Raw genomic sequence first — 20,861 nt, forward strand, 5'->3', positions numbered from 1 at the left:
ATCCCCTTTCTCATTGTCCCTGGCTTTATTAATTCCACTTGTCTTGTATTATTGTTCCCATTAATAAAACCTGATTTGTTTGTGGAAAAGAGTCTGTTAATCTCCTTTCTTATCAGTCTGGGAGACATAACTGAAAAAGAGGCAGAAAAAGAACCCCAATATTAAGGCAAGCTGCCCAATTAATTCCCCATACTAAATTTGGCCCTTACAGTTTCAAGAAAAGTAGAGGAGGGTAACTTATAGAATGTTTTGTTACACCTGGGGTAACTTTTAAAATGTTTTGTTACACCTGATAAAAAGTCAATTCTGTTTAAGTTTATTGTGTAGTGTGGAGATAACATCTGTCTGTAGAGCATGTCCTATAATACAAATATGGTTTATTATGGATATATATATATATACACATATATATATATATCCATACACAACCTCACATGGGTGGTTGATGTGCTTACTTTTTTCCTTCTTTTTAAAAAAATTCTTTACATATATATTTTTATATATATATATATATTCCTTACTATAATAGATAGCTTTCTTGGAAGGGCATAGAAGAAGGATGCTGTGATAAATGTAGGTGATGCAAGAATAAAAATAAATCAGCAAAAATTTGTTTTCAAAAGCCAATAGTTATTTTTTTAAAAAGGAATCTATAGGACCTCTAACAAATTGCTCTCTCTCAATGAAAACCAAATCACATGAAAGATGATCCCCAAATCTCTAGTAGATACCATATGATAATCAAATAGAAATCCCAAACCAGCAATCTGCAGTGGGTATTTTAAAATATGGTTGAGCTGGATTTTTTTCCCCTTTGGGCTGGATATTTGGTCAGTTTTGCTGTTGCTGCCAATTTACTCCAGCATAAAGGAGTGATCTCTCAGTAAGAAGGTTGGATTTCACAGTACCACTCTAGCTGACTTTACTGTAGGGCGGTTTGATCTGTTATTTTAAAACATTATTTTTTACTGTGCAGCAGACTAACTGACTCTTGAAGAAGTAATTTTAATTTTCCACTTGGAAAGAGCAGGGCTAACATTTTCCACTGACAGCTGAAGGATTATTCACAACATAAGGTTTTATCTCTCTGCTCTGTGCTGCTCTGGCTTTTTTACTTTCACAAGCTATTTTCAAGCATAACCAAATTGTATTTATACTAGGTCCAACATAAGGCCCTGCCTTTTGAGTATAAAGAACTAGGAAGGTAGAGGAATAATCACTGCTAAACTGAATAAAGAATAAAACTTTTTCAAACCTAAAGATCCTTTTTTCTTGGGTTAGAAATACCTATAAATAAAAAAACTAGCAATTCCTCAGGATATCTTATCCTCATCAACTGACGATGTTTTTTATATAAGAAAGGATTTGTTGGGAAATTATACATAAAAATTAGGGTTTTTAATAAAAAACTGACAATTTTTTATAAGTTTCATTAACTGGCAGTTAACCTAGTATTTAAACAAATTTATAAATATTAAAGGAATAATTAGTAAGTCAGAGGAGGATAATTTCTGGAATGTTTCCTATGAAGAAGAAAGTAGTTAGATTGTCTGCGATAGGGTATTTTCATTTCAAAGATCCAAATTGTATTCTCCATATTGAGTAAGTGCCATTAGATGATTCTCTCCATATTTACAGAAATGTTTAAGACTACTATAAAATAGCCTTCTTATTAGAATTCACTGCTATATATCTTGAAGAAATTCAATTCAATTATATAGCTATAGTTTTACCCACCAGAACAGTCCTAACATAGAGAGACTTACCATCTGTTCATCCTCTTTGGCAGCCCAACTGGCACTAAAGGATTGGCCTCCGCTATCTTTCATCAGTCGAGTTTGAACATGTTGGAGGTAGGCAGAGAAGGCTACTCGAGCCTGGACTTTGCTATGGAAATCAAAATTAAATTAAAATTAAATATGCAGAATATTAAATCTACTATTCACATGAAATGTGTCCTGATTTTGTGCCTTCTTCTATCATGATGGACAAGAGTTTTTAAATATTCTATACCCTTTTGACTGAATGAATATTCTTTCTAAGTAGTCTAGTCTCTCTGTTAACAGATTCAGAAGAGAAAAGAAATCCTATTTTGTTTCCTTATTACTAGCAGGAGGAAAAGAAAGTACAGACCAGCATTTCTAGCCCATTACAAAACCCCCTGAAACTTTCCAAATGCCCTTCTGTGATAAGGAAAAGCTTCTGTATTGCAAGTGGTTAAGATCATAAATATAATTAAATACACACACACACACACACACACACACACACACACACACACACACGGTTCTTGCAAATATCAAATAACACCTACTTCTTTGCTGTACAAAGAAATCCAAATTAAGAAAGGTAATGGATAAGTTCTCCAAAGGAGCTTCAGAGAACAAGTTTTAGCCCATACTTTTCCCAATTAAAGAGAATTATGGCTAAAGACTGGAGAATATGTGAAGTCTGAAGAAAGTAGATACAGATGAGAAGATAGGACAAGACGGAATCACAAAGACAAATTTTTCTGCTGAAAGAGAATGCCAGATAGAAATATCTCTTAGAAACTCTGGTCCCATATGTTCAATCTATGAGAATGGCAGCTAGAGATTCAATCAAACTATCTTATTATAAAAAAGAGGTACCAAAAAGAGACTTTTAGTTTTCACTGGAGTCGCTGATTACAGTAGGTCTGTTTCATTTCAGACATGATTTTGGTTACTTCAACTGATTGGCCTTCTGACACTGTAGCCAAAATTACATCATCAACAGTTTAAGCACCAACACAAACTTTGGTTACAATCCTTGAACATTCAATCATTAGATGCTTTCTAGTTATTGTCTCCAAGGTTAGTTAGGAGGAAGGGCTTGTATAGAAAGAACTAAAAATCTGAATAGGAGCTAAATACTGAGCAAAAAATTAGAAAATAATTCCTTAAAAATTAAAGTTGATCAAGTGGAAGTTAATGGCTCCAGGAGACATCAGGAAACAATAAAACAGTCAAAAGAATGAAAAAAAGATGAAAGTGTGAAATATTATATCCAGAAAAATTATATAACTGCCCTGAAAAACAGAGGACAGATAATTAATTATTAGTAGACTACCTGAAAGCCATGATTTAAAAAAAGTGTAGGCATCATATTTTAAGAAATTATACAGTGTGAGATTAAAATTGGATATTAGATCATAAATCTACCCTACTTAACCTTTCCCTTAATTTATCTTCCAGACTAGTAAATGGAAGAAGCTTCTGGTTTTCTAGATAGAGCTTTTATTGTATGGTAGTCACAAGGTGATGTTGATTAGAAGGATAGGAAAGTAGAAATACAATACAAATTGTCTTAAGTCTAGGCTTAGTCTATGTTCCGTATAAAACTCACCAAAAGCCGAAGGACGCCTTTGGGGAGAGAGACCGAGTCAAGCGCGTGCTGTTAACCGAGAGCCAGGCCGAGTCAAACTCCAGTCCGAGTCTGTCTGTGCAGCGCAGCCAGGAGACCAGCGGAGCAGGAAAAAAAGGCCCCACTTCCGTTCTCTCCTTGCCTTTTAAGCTTGCACCCCAGAAGTCGAGTGCTCAGCAGGCAATCTGGCGTGCGTCGCAGGCGGACTGGTGTGCGTAGCTCATGCTGTTGGTCTCCTCCCCAAAAGGGTGGTCCTAAAAAAAAACTGGCATCTCTCCATTATCTAACCGACTGTTAAAACTTTTTACCACAACAGGAAGATAGCCAAATCATCATAGAATCAGAAGACAAAGCAGAAAGAAAAGAAACCACCAATTATTTTCTGAAAGAGATCCCCAAATGAAAACTTGCAAGAATATTATACCCAAATCCCAGAGCTCCCAGGTCAAGGAGAAAATACTTCAAGAAGTCAGAAAGAAAGAATTCAGAAACTATGGTGCCTTAGTCAGGATCCAACAAGATTTAGCAGCTATCACTATAAAGAAGTGGAGGTCTTAGAATATGATATTCTGGAAAACAAAGGAGCTTGGATAACAACCAAGAAAATTCTGACCCATAAAACTAAATATAATCCTACAAGGGAGAAAAATGGACATTTAATGAAACACAAGACTTCCAGGAATTCCTCATGAAAAGATCAGAACTAAATAGAAAATTGATATTCAAACACAAGATTCAAGAGAGGCATAAGATAAACATGAATGAGAAATCATGAGGAACTTATTAAGATAAAACTGTTTATATTTCCAAATTAGAAGATGGTACATAGAACCCTTAAGAACTTTATCATCAACAGGACTGTTGGAAGGAGTTTACTTAGACAAAGGGCATTAGTATGAATCTATTTTGATGTGATGAGCTCAAAAGAATAATGGAAGGCTGAGAAAGAGGGATATACTAGGAGAAGGGAGAGGAAGACTGGGGGAAATCATTGAGGGAATGGGCTCAAAGAAAGGATGGAGGGTAAAGAGACTGAAAGTAGATTAAGAAAAGGAAAACAGACTTGAGGGCATAGGATAGAAAGGATAAATAGAATAGAATATGACGGATGGAAATACAGAGTTAGCAATTATAACTGAATGTGTGAGTAGGATGAACTCACCCATAAAACAGAACACAGCAAAATGGTGTAGAAACCAGAATCCAATGATATGTTGTTTATAAGAAACACAGTTGAAACAGAAGGCACACACAGATTTAAAATAAGGTGCTGGATCAGAATTTATTTTGCTTCAGTTGAAGTAAAAATGGCAGGGATAGCAACAATGACCTCACACAAGCAAAACAAAAATGGACCTAATTAGAAAGGAGATAATCACAGAAACTTCATTTTGCTAAAAAGTATCATAGATAATGAATTAATATCAATACTAAACACAAACATACCAAATAGCATAGCATCCAAAATCTTAAAAGCTAAATAAATTACAGGAGGAAATATATGGTAAATATATAGGAAATATATAGTAAAGCAATACTAATGGGGAACTTCAATTTACTCCTCTCAGACCTAAATAAAAGTAATCACAAAATAAATAAAAAAGAAGTTAAGGAAATGAACAAATTTTCCTTAAAAATTTTAAAAAAATTAATTCTAATACTATATAAATAATTTGAAAAAATAAGAAAAGAATTCATATCAAATTCCTTCTATGACAAAAATATGGTTTTGATATTTAAACCAGGGAGAAACAAAACTGAGAAAGAAAACTATAAACCACTTTCCCTAAGGAATACTGACACAACAATTTTAAATAAAATACTAGTAAGGAGATTACAGCAAATATCAGATACTATGACCAGGTAGGATTTATACCAGGAATGTAGATCTTCTTCTAAATTAGGAAAATCATAAGCATAATTGACCAGATTAATAAAAAAAAACAAAAAAAATTATATTATTATATCCATAGATGCAGAGAAAGCTTTTGACAAAATACAATACCCATTACTATTAAAAATACTAGAAAACATAGGAATAAATGGAACTTTTCTTAAAATCATAGGTAGTATCTATCTAAAACCAAGAGAAAATATTATCTATAATGAGGATAAAATAGAAGCCCTTCCAATTAGATCAGGGATGAAGAAAGTATGTCCATTATCATAATTACTATTAATATTGTAACAGAAAGGCTAGTGATGACACTAAGATAAGAAAAATAAACTGAGGGAGTAAAGAATAGGCAACAAGGAAATAAACTATTACTTTTTGCAGATGATATTTTACAAATGGTATTCTTAGAGAACCCTAGGAAATCAACTAAAAATCTAATCAAAACAATTACCAACTTTAGCAAAGTTGAAAGATGTAATATAAACTCAAATAAATCATCAGCATTTCCATATATTAACAAACAAACCCAGCAGGAAGACATAGGGAAGTTCTAATTAAAATAACTGCAGATTGGGGCAGCTAGATGGCGCAGTGGATAGAGCACTGGCCCTGGAGTCAGGAGTACCTGAGTTCAAATCCGGCCTCAGACACTTAACACTTACTAGCTGTGTGACCCTGGGCAAGTCACTTAACCCCAATTGCCTCGCTTAAAAAAAAAAAAAAAAGAAAGAAAAAATAACTGCAGACAATATGCAATACTTGGGAATCTACCTGCCGAAACATGAACATGAACTATATGACACAATTAATAATGAAATGTTTTTCAAATAAAGTTAGATGTGATTTAAGCACTAGAGAAATATTAATTGCTAATGGGTAGGCAGAAAAAATATAATAAAAATTACAATACTACTTAAATTTACTTATACAGTGCAATGCCAATTAATTTACCAAAGAATTATTTTATAGACAGAAGAAAATTAATATAGAGGAATAAAAGGTCAAAAGGGAATCAATGAAAAAATAAAGGTGAAGGTGGCCTAGCAGTCCCAGATCTTAAACTATACTTCAAAGTGATAATCATCAAAACAATCTGGTACTGGATAAGCAATAGAAATAGAATTACTGATCAATGGAACAGATTAGGCACATAATATACAGAATAATATACAGAAATAAATGACTAAACACAAAAATTCAAGCTACTGAGGCAAGAACTGGACAAAAATTTCTGGAAAAACTAGAAAGCAATCTGGCAGAGACTAGGAAAAGTCCAACATCTCACATTGTTTACAAAGATAACCTCAAAGTGGGTACATGGTTTAGACATAAAGGGTGCTATCAGAACCAAATTAGGGGTACATAGAAAATTTCCTGTCAGATTTATGAATAAGAGAAGTTTATTACCAAATAAGAGATAGAGAGGATCATGGATAGTAAAATAGATCATTTTGATTATATTAAATTAAAAATGTTTTGCACAAAATTAATGCAGCCAAAAATTAGAAGGAAAGTAGGAAATTGGCAGGGGGATTCCCATTTTTCAAATATACAGGGAAATGAGCCAAATTTATAAAAGTAAGAGTCATTCCTCAATTGATAAGTGGTCAAAGGATACAAACATGCAGTTTTTCTGAAGAAGAAATCAAAGATATCTATAGTCATATAAAAAAACTCAAAACAATAATTAGAGAAATGCGAATTAAAACAACCGTGAGGAGAAATGAAGATAAAATTGATCTTACTTTTAAAGTGAAGATAAGAGATCCAACTCTGATCTCACTCTGAGGAGGCCTCTCAACTAGATTGTCAACAGATAGTCCAGTTTTATTTCATGCTTCAGAAGATGTTTTTGTCAGTGCGAGTGTTGTGGACACAAATACAGATAACCTTTCTATGCTATGTGAATTTCCAGTTAATTACATTGTAAAATAATGATGTTTAAAACAACTGTGAGGTACCACCTCCTAACTCATCATATTGGTTAATATGACAGAAAAAGAAAATTACAAATGCTGGAGGGGATGTGGAAAAACAGGGACACTAATACACTATTAGTAGAGATATGAATTGGTCTAAATCATTCTGAAGAACAATTTGGAACTATGCCCAAAGAGCTACAAAACTATGCATACCTTTCAACCCAGCAATACTGCTTCTAGGTCTGAATCCCAAAGAGATCAAAGAAAAAGGGAAAAGACCCATATTCACAATAATATTTATATAGTTCTTTTTGTTGTGCTAAAGGATTAGAAATGGAAGGGATGTCCATCAATTGAGGAATGGCTAGAAGTTATAGTATATGAATGTGATGAAATACAACTGTGCTCTAAGAAATGATGATGGCCATGGTTTCAGAAAAACCTGAGAAGACTTAAATGAACTGATGCAAAGTGAAGTGAGTAGAACTAGGAGAACACTGTAAAAAGTAATAGCAACATTATAACAATGATCAACTGTGAAAGACTTAGCTGCTCTGATCAATACAATGATCCATGACAACAATTCCAAAGGATTCATGATGAAAAATGCTATCTATCTACACAGAGAGAGAACTAATGAACTCAGTATGGGTTAAAACATTTAAAAAATTTCCTTTATTTTCTTGCTTTTTTTTTTTTTTTTTTTTTGCGGGGCAATGGGGGTTAAGTGACTTGCCCAGGGTCACACAGCTAGCAAGTGTCAAGTGTCTGAGGCCGGATTTGAACTCAGGTACTCCTGAATCCAGGGCCGGTGCTTTATCCACTGCGCCACCTAGCCGCCCCCGCTTTTTTTTTTTTTTTTAGCAATATGGCTAATGTGGAAATTTGTTTTTGCATGATTCAAAAAAGAAGAAACTATTTTGTAATATTTTTAATCAAGGAAAATATCTAGGGGCAGCTAGGTGGCACAGTGGATAGAGCACTGGCCTTGGAGTCAAAAGGACCTGAGTTCAAATCTCACCTCAGACACTTATTAGCTGTGTGACCCTGGGCAAGTCACTTCCAACCGCCTTTAAAAAGAAAAGGAAAAATTTATAGGTTCTCCCATTACTAGGAAGAAACTATATACCAATCTTTTCCTAATAATTTCTCTCCTTTTACACTTTATCTATACAACAAATAAGGAAAATTAAGTCAAACTATGTAGAGAATAGAAAATCTATTTTAGTCAACAAATTTCCTTGAAATAAACTGAACTGAGAACATGGCCATTTTTCATGTTCCCTCTATATCATTTCCATATTTAGATGACAGTGGAATCTTCCAATATCATTAATTCATTCAAATAAAAACTATGAATTTTTTTCAGCTTGGAAAAATTTGATTTTTCTTGATGAGGTTGTTTTTTTCAGAATTATGAATGGGAATGGAATTAACTATTATCATAACTTTTACTAAAAATACTCTAGATATTTGACAAAAACTGCCGAAAAAACTGGAAAGTACCCTAGTAGAAATTAGGTTTAGATCAACAACATCTTGCAGTAAAGTCAAAACAGATATGATCTGAATATTAAAAGTCACAACATAACCAAATTTCACACCTATGAGTAGGAGAATTCTTAATCAAACAAGAAATAAAGGCAATATCCAAACAAACAAATAAATACTGCTGGGAATCAATTGGGGGGAATTTGCAAATCAAATTATCTCTGATAAGATTCTGATATTCAAGAAATACAGGGAACTATAACAAAAGTATATAAGACCAGGCATCATCATCCTCAATCAATAAGTGGTCAAAATAGATGTATAAAATGACCTAAAAAGAACAATCACAACCTATTAACAGCCTAATGAAAGACTCTTTTAAGTGAAAAGTATTAATAACTTTTAGAAGAGATTATTCCAAATAATGAGAGAAATGTGAATCAAAACAACTCTGATGTTTCATCTTACATCTAGCAAATTAGAAAAGTTGACAAAGGAAGGAAATATTCAATCTAAGAGTGGCTGTAGATAAACAGGCACATAAATGCATTGCTGGTGGAGTTGTGAATTAGTCTATCCAGTCTGGAGAACAATTTGAAATTATGCTAAAAGAGTTTCTAAAACAAGCATACCCTTAGATCCAGAAATGGTTTTCCTAAGGAGGCTAAAGACAGAGGAAAGGTTATATATACACTAAAATTTTCATAAGAGTACTTTTTGTGGTAGCAAATAACTAGAAATAAAGTTGATATCTAAGTATCTGAAAATGATGGAATATCACTGGGCCATAAGAAATAGTAAACATTAAGAATTTAGAGAAACATGGGACCCCAAAAACAGCAATAAAAGAACCCCTAGAGCAGAAAACCCCACAAAAATACGAGCTGAGATTATTTCACAGCTATAGACATATTAAAGGGGGCCATGCTAGGCTACAAGTAAAGTTCAACCCCATGATTACACTGAAAGAGACCCTAGGCACACCACACCAGAAGAACTTAACCCCCAAGCCTCTGAATCAGTTGCAGCACCAGTGTCTTCTGGAACTGATCTTGCAGTCAGGTGAGAGAGCTGAACAGCTGGCTGGGGGAGAAAGTGCAGGGGTGTCAGCAGGACCTAGGGAGGAATTCAGCTGTACCATCCCAGCAGGGAATCAGGAAGAAATCCTGAGTGGTGGCAGGCCCAGGTTGGTATGGGGCGCAGGTCCATCAAAGCTAAGAACCACCACAGTGCTCTGCTGGCTGGTTAACTAGCAAGTTGGCTTGAGGTTATCTTTGGACCAGAGAACAGGCTAGGCAAGAGAAAAACCTGCCCTCTCTCAAACCAAAACACCTGGGACCCTCTGAAGCTATGGACAGTAGTGTAGCCTAGAAGCTACAGTGGGGAGTTAAAAGTCAAGTAAAAGATGAGCAAGCAAAGAAAGTTGAGAATTATAGAAAGTTTCTTCATTGACAACGAGGATCAAGGTGCACCCTCAGAAGAGGATAACAACCTCAGGGGCCCTACATCCAAAGCTTCCAAGAAAAATATGAACTGGTCTCAGGCCATGGAAGCTCTCAAAAGGGACTTTGAAGAGAAAGTAGGAGAGATAAAAGGAAGATTTAGAGAGAAGGAGGAAAGAATGGAAAGAGAAATGAGAGCAATGAAGGAGAGTCATGAGAAAAAAGTCAATAGTTTCAAAACTCAAATAGAAAAGGAGATAAAAAAGCTGTCTGATGAAAATAATTGCCTAAGAATTAGGATTGAACAAATGGAAGCTAGTGACTTTATAAGAAAACAAGATATGGTAAAGCAAATCCAAATGAATGAAAAAATAGAGGACAATGTGAAATATCTCCTTGGAAAAACAGCTGACCTGGAAAATAGATCCAGGAGAGATCATTTGAAAATCATTGGGCTACCTGAAAACCATGACCAAAATAAGAGCTTAGACACCATCCTCCAAGAGACTGTCAGGGGAAATCACCCTGATATTCTAGAAACAGAAGCTAAAATAGAAATTGAAAGAATCTACCAATCACCTTCTAAACGAGATCCCAAAAGGAAAACCTCCAGGCATATTATAGCCAAATTCCAGAACTCCCAGGTCAAGGAGAAAATATTGCAAGCAGCTAGAAAAAAGGAATTCAAATACTGTGGAGCTCCAATAAGGATAAAACAAGATCTAGTAGCATCTACATTAAAGGAACAGAAGGCATGGAATATGATATTCCAGAGGGCAAAGGAACTGGGACTACAGCCAAGAATCACTTACCCAGCAAAAATGAGTATAATCTTTCAGAGGAAAAAATGGGACTTCAATGAAAAAGAGGACTTTCAGGCATTTGTGATGAAAAGACCTGAACTGAATAGAAAATTTGACTTTCAAATACAAGACCCTGGAGAATCATCAAAAGGTAAACAGAGAAACATGGGAAGATTTATATGAATTGAAACAGCATGAACTAAGTAGGAGCAGATAAACAATATATACAACTACAATAAAGTAAATGGAATAAAGACAAAAAATAAACTGAACTTTGTGCAATTAAAATGAACACTCTTTGCCTCAGAGAAGAGATAAGAAAATGCATCTCCTGATGAGAAGACACTCCCTTCATGGAAGTGGAAGGTCCACAGGTATCATAGTTACATATATTTTTGGACTTTTTCAGTGCAAAGAGTGGTTGTACTGGGGGCGCCTAGGTGGCGCAGTGCATAAAGCACCAGCCCTGGATTCAGGAGTACCTGAGTTCAAATCCGGTCTCAGACACTTGACACTTACTAGCTGTGTGACCCTGGGCAAGTCACTTAACCCCCATTGCCCCGCAAAAGAAAACAAAAGAAAACAAAACAAAACAGAGTGGTTGTACTGAGTTTTTCTCTTCTTTCTCTCTTTTTTTTTTGTGTCTTTAAAATATACTATTTGTCATATGGGATTGGATTTCTGGGAAAGGGAGAGATGTAAAAAACAAAAGACATCAATAAAAATTTAATTTAAGAAAAAAAATTTTAAAAATAAAATGCATCTCCTCTTTTAAGAGGAGGAAGCATGAGGGTGTGGAATGAAGTATATGGCTTAGTTGATTAATTTAGCTGTTTTAGCCATCTCCTCCCTTTTTCTTTTTTAATATGTTACAAGAGAAAGTATACTGAATAGGACAGGGGTGAGCAATATATACAGAGATTGGGGTGATGTGAAAACAAAAGGTATTAATATTTTGTTTTTGTTTTTTGCGGGGCAATGGGGGTTAAGTGACTTGCCCAGGGTCACACAGCTAGTAAGTGTCAAGTGTCCGAGGCCGGATTTGAACTCAGGTACTCCTGAATCCAGGGCTGGTGCTTTATCCACTGTGCCACCTAGCTGCCCAGGTATCAATATTTTAAAAAAGAAAACTCCTGAAATATTTCCTTTTGAGACTATTCCTAATGGAGTGTGGTATACTATTATGTGCCAGAAGGAGAAAAAAAGGGAAATTTAAATCTACATTGATTTACAATAATGCATATGATAGGGGAAGAAGCTCACTTAATGAAAGTAATATCCAAAAAGTTCTCACCCTCTGTATTTAAAGGGGAATCATTTATTTGCATAGCAAACCACTCAGTTCCTCTACTTATTACTCAACTGGATTACAAGTTCATTTTTTGAAAAAGGGACTCACCTGAGATTTCCATTTTCTTGCAGAATCTGCATCAAGTTAAATGAGGGTTCTAGTGGCTGAATTTCAGGCTTGGGGCAAGGAGTAGTTTCTCCATTCCATTCAGAAGCTTTTGAGGGACTTTCTTTGGGTGTAGTGTCCACCAATGCAGTCAGTGAAGGTGTATATTTGGTTTGATTTTCTGCAAGAGATCCTGCAGATTCCTCTTGGGATGCTTCCTGCTCTTCATCTTCATGTTCTGTTGGGTCCTCTTCTTCCTCTTCACTCTCTGTCTCAGTTTTAATGGATATTTCAGCTGGCTGTGGAACCACTAATGTTGTGGGAAAAAATTGTTTCACTCTCTTAACACCTTCCATTTTACATACAAACATTTACATTAGGCCAGAGATAAGATAGAAAAGTAATAGTACAAAGTCATAGTCTTCATTATATTTTACCTACTATCTTGCCCTAATGCCAAAGGACAAACTTATTGAACTTGAACTTAATACAGAACACATCTTAAATCACTTGATTTACCCTCGTAGGGAAGAAAGCGAATTGTGTTTGTTTTTCATGGTTTTATGTAAGAGGAGGAAAAATGTTTCTTAGACCTACATTTACAAAGAGAATCACTGCTCAGTTCTATACTTAAAAACAAACTTGGCAAATGTAGCTTCCAAAGAGGAGACGGTGCCAGTTGGTGTAAATCATTACTTTATTTTTCCTATAACAAATTTTCTGCATCAGGGAAATTTGAAAATAGAACTGAGAAAACTAAACTGTCAAGGGCCTAGGAAGCTGACTACTGTATGGGAGAATCTAAGGTATAGGGGAATGTTGTTTTATTCCATGTACAGGAGGAATGACATGCTTCTACCCTTCAAAGATCAATGCAGCAAAAAAGTTCATTACCTAATCATGATCAGTAACTCTTTTTGGTTTTCTGTTTGTTTGTTTTTTTGGCCAGGCAATGAAGGTTAAGTGACTTGCCCAGGGTCACACAGCTAGTAAGTGTCAAGTGTCTGAGGCCAGATTTGAACTCACGTTGTCCCGAATCCAGGGCCGGTGCTTTATCCACTGCGCCACCTAGCTGCCCCATGATCAGTAACTCTTAAGGGCTACATTCAACTTCTAAAATTGTGTTTATTTCATAAATACCTTGTATTTATGTAACGCTAAAGTTGCACACTTTAGATGCACATGTAATATCTCTCTTGCATAAATATTATGGAAGAGAAGGTTTAAAAAAAACAACCCTCAGAATCCTCTTGAAATTAACTTACATGGCTCCACAAAAGATTAAGTAATTGTAAGCAAGAGTTCAAAAGGAACAACTAAAAGGCCAGCTAATTTATTCTATCAAGAGATCTGGTTAACTAAGTTTAGTTAAGGCCAACAGTGTATCTGTACCTGGGTATTTGGGCCTTAGAGCCCTCAATCTGCTGTTCCGTCTTCTGCGTTTTCGCACCTCGAGGGATAGAAGCTTCCTTTCATAAAGGGCAGCATGTAGTTTGGCCTTTGAATTTATATTCTCCACCTTCATTTCTGGCCCTGCATCAACAGCCACTCTGGGAAAACAACAACACAGTATAGCCTTTACAAATTTCTTTCCTTTATTTCAATGCCAAGCCCAGTAGAGGTCTTTAACAATCAAAGACTGACCCAGTGACTCTAGGGAATTCTAAAATGTATGACAGTTCAACAGGAAAATTGAGAAACCCTATCTGAATTAGTGAACTGTTGGAATAAGTTATTTTTTAAAATAATTTTTATGACTTTCAAGTATATAAACAATAGCATTGGAAGACTGCATTACTTTAATGTAGAGTCCCAACCCTTTTGTGTTAATAAGTTACTCCATTTCAGTAAAACCCTTATGATTAAACAAGGGTAGTGAAGATGGTTGGACAAAAAAGTGTAAGAAAAAAAAGTGCTAGGGGGCAGCTAGGTGGTGCAGTGGATAAGGCACTGGCCCTGGATTCGGAAGGACCTGAGTTCAAATCTGGCCTCGGACACTTGACACTTACTAGCTGTGTGACCCTGGGCAAGTCACTTAACCCTTAACCCTCATTCCCCCACCCCAAAGTGCTGCCTGTGAGCTGCTAAAAACTGCCACCGAGCCCCAACTCCCATCATGCCATCCCCATCAGAGCACACTGCTTGAAATACCAAGCTACAGGGAAGTGAGGGGTAAGGGTGGGGGATGGAACCAGGTTAAGACACTCAGATATAGATGGAAAGTATCCTGAAGTTGGTCTAAATTGAGGATGAGAATAGGAAATAAATTAAGGAACTTTTTAAAGCTCTCCCAAGCAAACCCTACAACAGCTTGTGCCAAAACAATGGGTCCATTTATTCATTCATTCATTCAAAATTTATTCAGTACTTACTGTGTTAAAAGACACTCTGCTAGGGGTCATAAATATAGAATAAATACCCCTATCTACCTGTCATTTCAGTAAGAAAGAAAGCAAACTATTTATTTGAATCAGCTGACTAATTAATCAAAATGGCTAATCCTATCGCCATGTGTAGACATAGATGAAAATCTATACTAAATTTAAAACTTGAAAACTGTAATTCCTTGTCCTGGAAATACATATGCATTCCTTCCTCCAAGTCAGTGTTTTCCAGATTTTTATGATATTTGAATTAGGTTTATGGTTTAATATCCCACTAATTCACAGGGGAAAAATTAATTTAGTGAGCCTACATAGGAGGATGAAATTCTTTGATTACCTTAAAGAAGAAATGTCTGACTCTAACTCCCTATAACACCAATCAGAGTCAGCGTCTTCAACAATTCTGCCTATATTACCCATAAAATAGTAAGAAAAAGACCCTCCTTTTAGAAAAGCTCTTAATATACCATTTTAATAGCAATTGCAAACTTGTAAATAAAACCTTTTGTACAGTGAATTCTCAGAGATCAAAGAACTGGTTATGCATGATAGTTATGAAATCTATTTCTCTAGAGATATTTTTTAAAAGTCTAGATAACCAAAGCTATCCTAAACAAGTGAACACATCTTTCTAACAGATAACTGTGGAGAAAACATGCAAAATAAACTGCTGCTCCACTGTATTTTTACTTCTCATTATGTGTAACCAAATTTATTCTGTTTATTTCAGAATAAATCAGGTCTTCAGAATGGGGTCTTTACTAATTTTGAAGAGTGTCAAGCATACTCTGGCTCATGATAAATGATTATGATTTTTAAATACACAGGCAACATTATCTTAAATTTTCACGCCAGCGAGGATCTTAACTGATGGCAAAATAATGCATCAACAAATGAGGTAGTAGGATATAAGAAGAATGATCTCAGTATTTGTAGTTCGAGTACTTGGTACAAATCCTGGCTCTCCTACTTACTACCTGTGTGACCTTGGGAATATGATTTTATCTCTCTATATATCTGTTTCTTTCTTTGTCAAATGAGGGGAGAGATGACCCTTGCGATCCCTTTTAGCCCTACGTTCTAGCTCATGAAATACATATAATGGGTAAAAAATTATTTTATAAAATGCAAAACATTATAGAAATGTAAACTGCTAACATATAAGAACATATAATTACATTGTAATCTTAACATATAAAAATATAATTACTATATATTAGAGAAGCACTGACTACCCTAATAAGACTGTGAAGGGTTTAAATTTTTCCACCAAAACTATGTTGCATTACATTTTAATTATTTTTATTGTTATACATTTCCCAATGACATTTTATTCTCACTGGAGGTACCCGGCAGCAGAGAGTTTGACACCCCAACCCTTCTCTGACGTAGTAATATCTAGTCAAGAGATTCCAGTGCAAATGATCCCGTTTTACTACTTATATGCCCTTATAAAATTCCTTGGGGTACTGAGGGGTCAAGTGACTTTCCCACAGTCACAAAGCCCATTTGTGAAAGAGGCAGATTTAAAAACCCAGGTCCTCTTTATTGAATTTAACATTAATTTCTCTACTATGCTATATGGCTTTTCTTTTTAAATTTTGCAAAATAGATAGAAGTATTATCTAATAGTAAGAATCTAGGATTAGAGGCTAGAAAAATGTATTAATTTGCTCTGACTTTGATATTGGGACAAGTTGCAATCATTTTATTCCTGTTTCCTTATTAACCAAATGACAATAAACCTATTTTACTTCTTCCCAGGAAAGATCTAAACATGTATGTTTGTAAAGGATTTAGAATAGCAAATCTCTCATAAAATGCAATGTATTTAAAGTGCTTTGTATGCCACAAAATGAAACATAAATATCATTATTATTGTGATAAATGAATTTCTCTCTCCTCAGAAGTATATAGAGGTAGTATGGTGCACATGGTACATATGGCACAATCTAGAGAACTGGACTTGGAGTTTGGAAGCCCTGGATGAATATCTGACATATGTTGACTGTATGACCCATGGCAGGTCACTTACCCAATCAGTGATCCAGGCAACTCTTTGGATATGTAAGATGGAGAGGAAGTGCCAATATAAATTAGTTGAAGGGGTTTGCTCATAGAAAGTTCTGTGGAGCAACTAAAGTACAGGAAAATATAGTTTGATAACCTCTAATCCAATGGGGAGAAAGAAATCTGATGTACCTGTATGACTGAAATTTTATGGCTGCTCTAAAGAAATGGCCAATTCCTTATTATTAAAATCATAGTCAGAATTTTCTGCAATTTTGCCTGCATAACACAGAATATCTCCTTTCAATGGTCAGAAAAAGATTCCTTTTGGCCAATTTCTCAATAGTCTATTATAGCAATAACTACACTTTTGGATAGTTAATTCTCAGAGCTCAAAGAAAAGTTTGGCCTACTAAAGGTGGTTATGGAAACTCTTTTTCAGAAATATAACCCCAAGATTGGTACCTCAGAGCCACATGCTTTGTGCCTTTCTCCCCAAGAGAAGTCCAAGGATTTCTCTTGGTTTCCCTTCCCTTCCCTTCCCCCTACCCTTCCCCTCCCTTGCCCCTAAATAAACTACCAGATTGGACTGAGCTAGCTTTGGGACCTCTACCCTTCATTCTGATCTCCCTTACCCCTGGGGAGATAAGTTTGGGTGTGGCTGTGGCCTTTGTGTCCAGAAAAGAGAGATGGCTTGAGAAATCTGTAGCCACTCCTCACCCAATCCCTCTAGCCACCACCAGTAGGGGATGGTCCTCCCTCACTAAAGGAACTTTCCACAGTCAAATGGTCACCACCACCCCCATCAGTCCTCTATAAAAGTACCTGCCAGTCTCCTTCTCGAGGAGATTGGTACCACAGAGCCACGTGCTTTCTGCCTTTCTCCCCAAGAGAAGTCCAAGGATTTCTCTTGGTTTCCCCTCCCTTCCCTTCCCTTTCCTTCCCTCCCCCGCCCCTTAATAAACTACCATCTTATTCTAAAAAAAAAGAAAGAAATATATCCCCCCCAAATTAGAAATATATCCCCTTGCCCCCTTAAAAGGGGTAAAATAAAAGAGGTACATATATACAGAACTACTTTTCTAATGACCAAATAAATGCCTCCCTTGTAGCCATGGGGATTGTTTTTGGTCTCAATACTTTATTTTTCTGGCTAGACTTTTCATCATTCTACTGGGAATCATGTTTTTAAATAAATATATTTTTAAATACATACCTAGGATTACAAAGGAAATTAATCATATTAAAATACAGTTACCAAGATTTTTAAATAAACTTACCAAGTTCACAGATGCCAGGTTAAGCACTCTTGATCTAGATAAAGCCTTCCCCAACTCTTCCCAAACCTTCAAAAGCCTCTACCAACAATATACAGGCCCTGAAGCATAGGGTTGTTGTTGTTTTTTCATGTTTGTTTGTTTGTTTTTTAACATTTTCAGCTCTGCACACTTCTAATTTTCTGGGACAAACCTGAAGTAGCATATATCCAGATGCAGAAAGGCCAGATTAACAAACCACTGGAATCCACTACAAAAATAAATTCTCAGTGAACTGCAGTCTCTAGTTCCCACTCTAGATCTTTTTCTGAAATATCCAAGCAAGAACAGTTAGTAGCAGCAGCTATAAAGGTTCACCTGCAGCTCTAATACAGAAAAATTCAACTGTTTTTATAAAAGAGGTACCAAAAGAGGCTACAAACAATTTGGTAACACTATCAAGCTGGACTGGGCTGTAAAATGTTCTCTAAGGTAACAAAACTTTTGCATTCCATACTCATTCTCTACATAGTCACACAATCGCCCATACAGTCTCAACTTTTCAAAACCACTTACCGTGGCCTCCCTACCAATGGGCTTCTTCTTGTGTTTCCCCTACAGGAGTAGAGAGGACAACTGATTAATGGGCAACAATATGCACATATATGCATCCTTTCTCTCTCTCTCTTTCTCTCTCTCTCTCACATATATACACACACAGTTTCTTGGTGCTTTTTTTTTAAACAAGTGCCAACTTTCCTGAAGCCCATTTCATTTATTGCAGTTCCTCAGCATAGGATCTAGGTCAGGGAGAAAAGCTCTCTCTAGGGAGAAAAGACATAAAGGTGACAGTCTTTTTACAGACAATGGATCTGGAGGATGGTGTGCTCAAAGAGACATTTCTGTAGATACTGACAAAGAAAGGAAAGGAGGAAGAAACAATGAAGCTGGGAGGGTATTCTGGTTTCCTGGTAAAATCAAATGACCACAAAAAAAAAAATTAGAAAAAAAAAATCAAATGACCACCACTCTTTAAGGGTTCAAAAAGGGATGAGCATAAAGAACTTCTTTACTTTATAACCCCAGACAGATAAAAGGCTATGATGACACTGGACTGCTAATGACCCCTTTTAAGATAGCTAGCTTTCTACATCTCTAAAAATAGAAAAGTTTTCATTGGACAACTCTTCTAAATAACTGGTTTTCTCTGCAAGTACTTTCCCTTACATCTGCTCGATGGTTTCCTCCTCTTACTGTTCCTAATAAATTTCCATTCACTGTTTATAATACAAGCTATATTTCTAAGCTGAAATTAGTAAAGATTTCTCTGGGCAGTACAGGGCAGTACAGTCCAGATCCTCTGTCAAGCTATATGGCAAGCAGCCCAGGAATGGCAAACTAAATACAAAACAAGTCCCTAATCCTATGTCCAAAGAATCCAGGAAAATCCACTATACTAGCATCAACTCCATATAAATTGTCAAGGTACTTGTAATCCTAATTTTATATAACAGGTTAATTTTTGAAAAAATTATTATAAATAAAATTACCATGAATCCAAACTTATTCAAAATGCATTAGGGCCCTCACAATTTAGGTGAATCTTGGAATAAAGCTTTTTTATAAAACACTCACCCTTTAATTTGTCAGTTTTACAAACTTTTGATAATTCACAAATATCTCATTTATCTGGAATTAATGTATATCACTCAGGAAAGGAGGTACATCCTATTAAGTTGATTTCTTCACTTAAACAAAACTCCTTATTGTGATCATTTTCTAAACTACTGCATACTCTTGCCCTCTTAAGACAGTTAGGTGATAGAATAAATAAAGAGTGCGGGACACAGAAGCATGAAGACCTGAGTTCAAATACTTCCTCACACACCTACTAGCTATGCGATGCTGGACAAGTCACTTAATCTCTGTCTGCTTCAGCTTCCCCGTGTGTAGTACAGGTATAATCATAGAACCTGGCTCCCGAGATTGCTGATTTTAAAAGGAGATAATATTTATAGAGTACTTTGTAAACTTTAAAGCACTATATTTTCAATTATTATTTAGAACATGATTTAGCTTTTTTGATGACTCAGAAATATCCCTACCAAAAACCATTATAGTACCCCACTGTACTACAGTGATGCCCTCAGGAGTCCCTGAAGTACATAATGGTATTTGCTGCTATGCTAAATAGCCCTAATATCCTTAGATGCCTAAAAGAGTTGAATTCCAGGATGGAATTTAACAGAGATAAACACGAAGTACCATATGTGGGTTCAAAAAGCAACTTCTTAAACACCAGACAAGGGAAATCTCAGTAAATGTGGGAAAAAAGACCTGGGGGCAAGGGTAAGTAACAAATTTCAAACTCAAGGAGTCAGTAGTGACACCAACCAAAAAAACTAATGAGACATAAGGCTACATTCAGGGAAAGAGAATGCCTAGAATGTGATAGGGGAAAAGTCTTACTGTGCTTTGTATTAGTCATAGGCCTGTACTCTCAAATCCAGAGGACTGTATTAGGTTCTGGGTACCACATTTTAGAAAAGATGTTGGTGAGCTGGAACATGTCAACAGGAGAGAGAGCAAAAAGGTAAGGCTGGATGGGAAAGGCGATGCAGATCATACTATGCAAGGATTAGTTGATATATTTTATCACAATATTTATAATTGAGATTATTTTAGCCACCTAGAGAAGATAATTTAAAGGGAACATCTTAGCTTTCTTCAAGTATTTCATGGTCTGTCATATAAAAGAAGGATGAAATGTGTTCTGCTCAGAGGGTAGAAATAGGAACACTGGATAGAAATTTAAGAGAGGAAAATTTGATTTCATATAAGGAAAAAACTTAGTAATGATTAGAGCTATCCCAAAA

At 35.7% G+C, this 20,861-nt stretch overlaps 1 protein-coding gene across 9 annotated transcripts in view; it reads right to left on the reverse strand.

Annotated features, from left to right (window-relative positions):
• TTLL5 (tubulin tyrosine ligase like 5) overlaps positions 1-20,861 on the reverse strand; it is a 342,013-nt gene that overhangs the window by 208,139 nt on the left and 113,013 nt on the right. For 6 of the 9 annotated variants that reach the window (XM_043985334.1, XM_043985333.1, XM_043985339.1 and 3 more), the window contains 4 exons: positions 18,562-18,600; positions 13,728-13,885; positions 12,339-12,645; positions 1,767-1,887 (listed from right to left, as the gene is read on the reverse strand). In XM_043985334.1, coding sequence (XP_043841269.1) covers positions 1,767-1,887; positions 12,339-12,645; positions 13,728-13,885; positions 18,562-18,600 — 625 coding nt within the window. The remainder of the gene's footprint in view (positions 1-1,766; positions 1,888-12,338; positions 12,646-13,727; positions 13,886-18,561; positions 18,601-20,861) is intronic. The other 3 variants (XM_043985336.1, XM_043985332.1, XM_043985335.1) reach the window with 1 other exon arrangement.

Source organism: Dromiciops gliroides, chromosome 2 (genome assembly GCF_019393635.1).
Source record: "Dromiciops gliroides isolate mDroGli1 chromosome 2, mDroGli1.pri, whole genome shotgun sequence".
Classification (NCBI taxonomy): domain Eukaryota; kingdom Metazoa; phylum Chordata; class Mammalia; order Microbiotheria; family Microbiotheriidae; genus Dromiciops; species Dromiciops gliroides.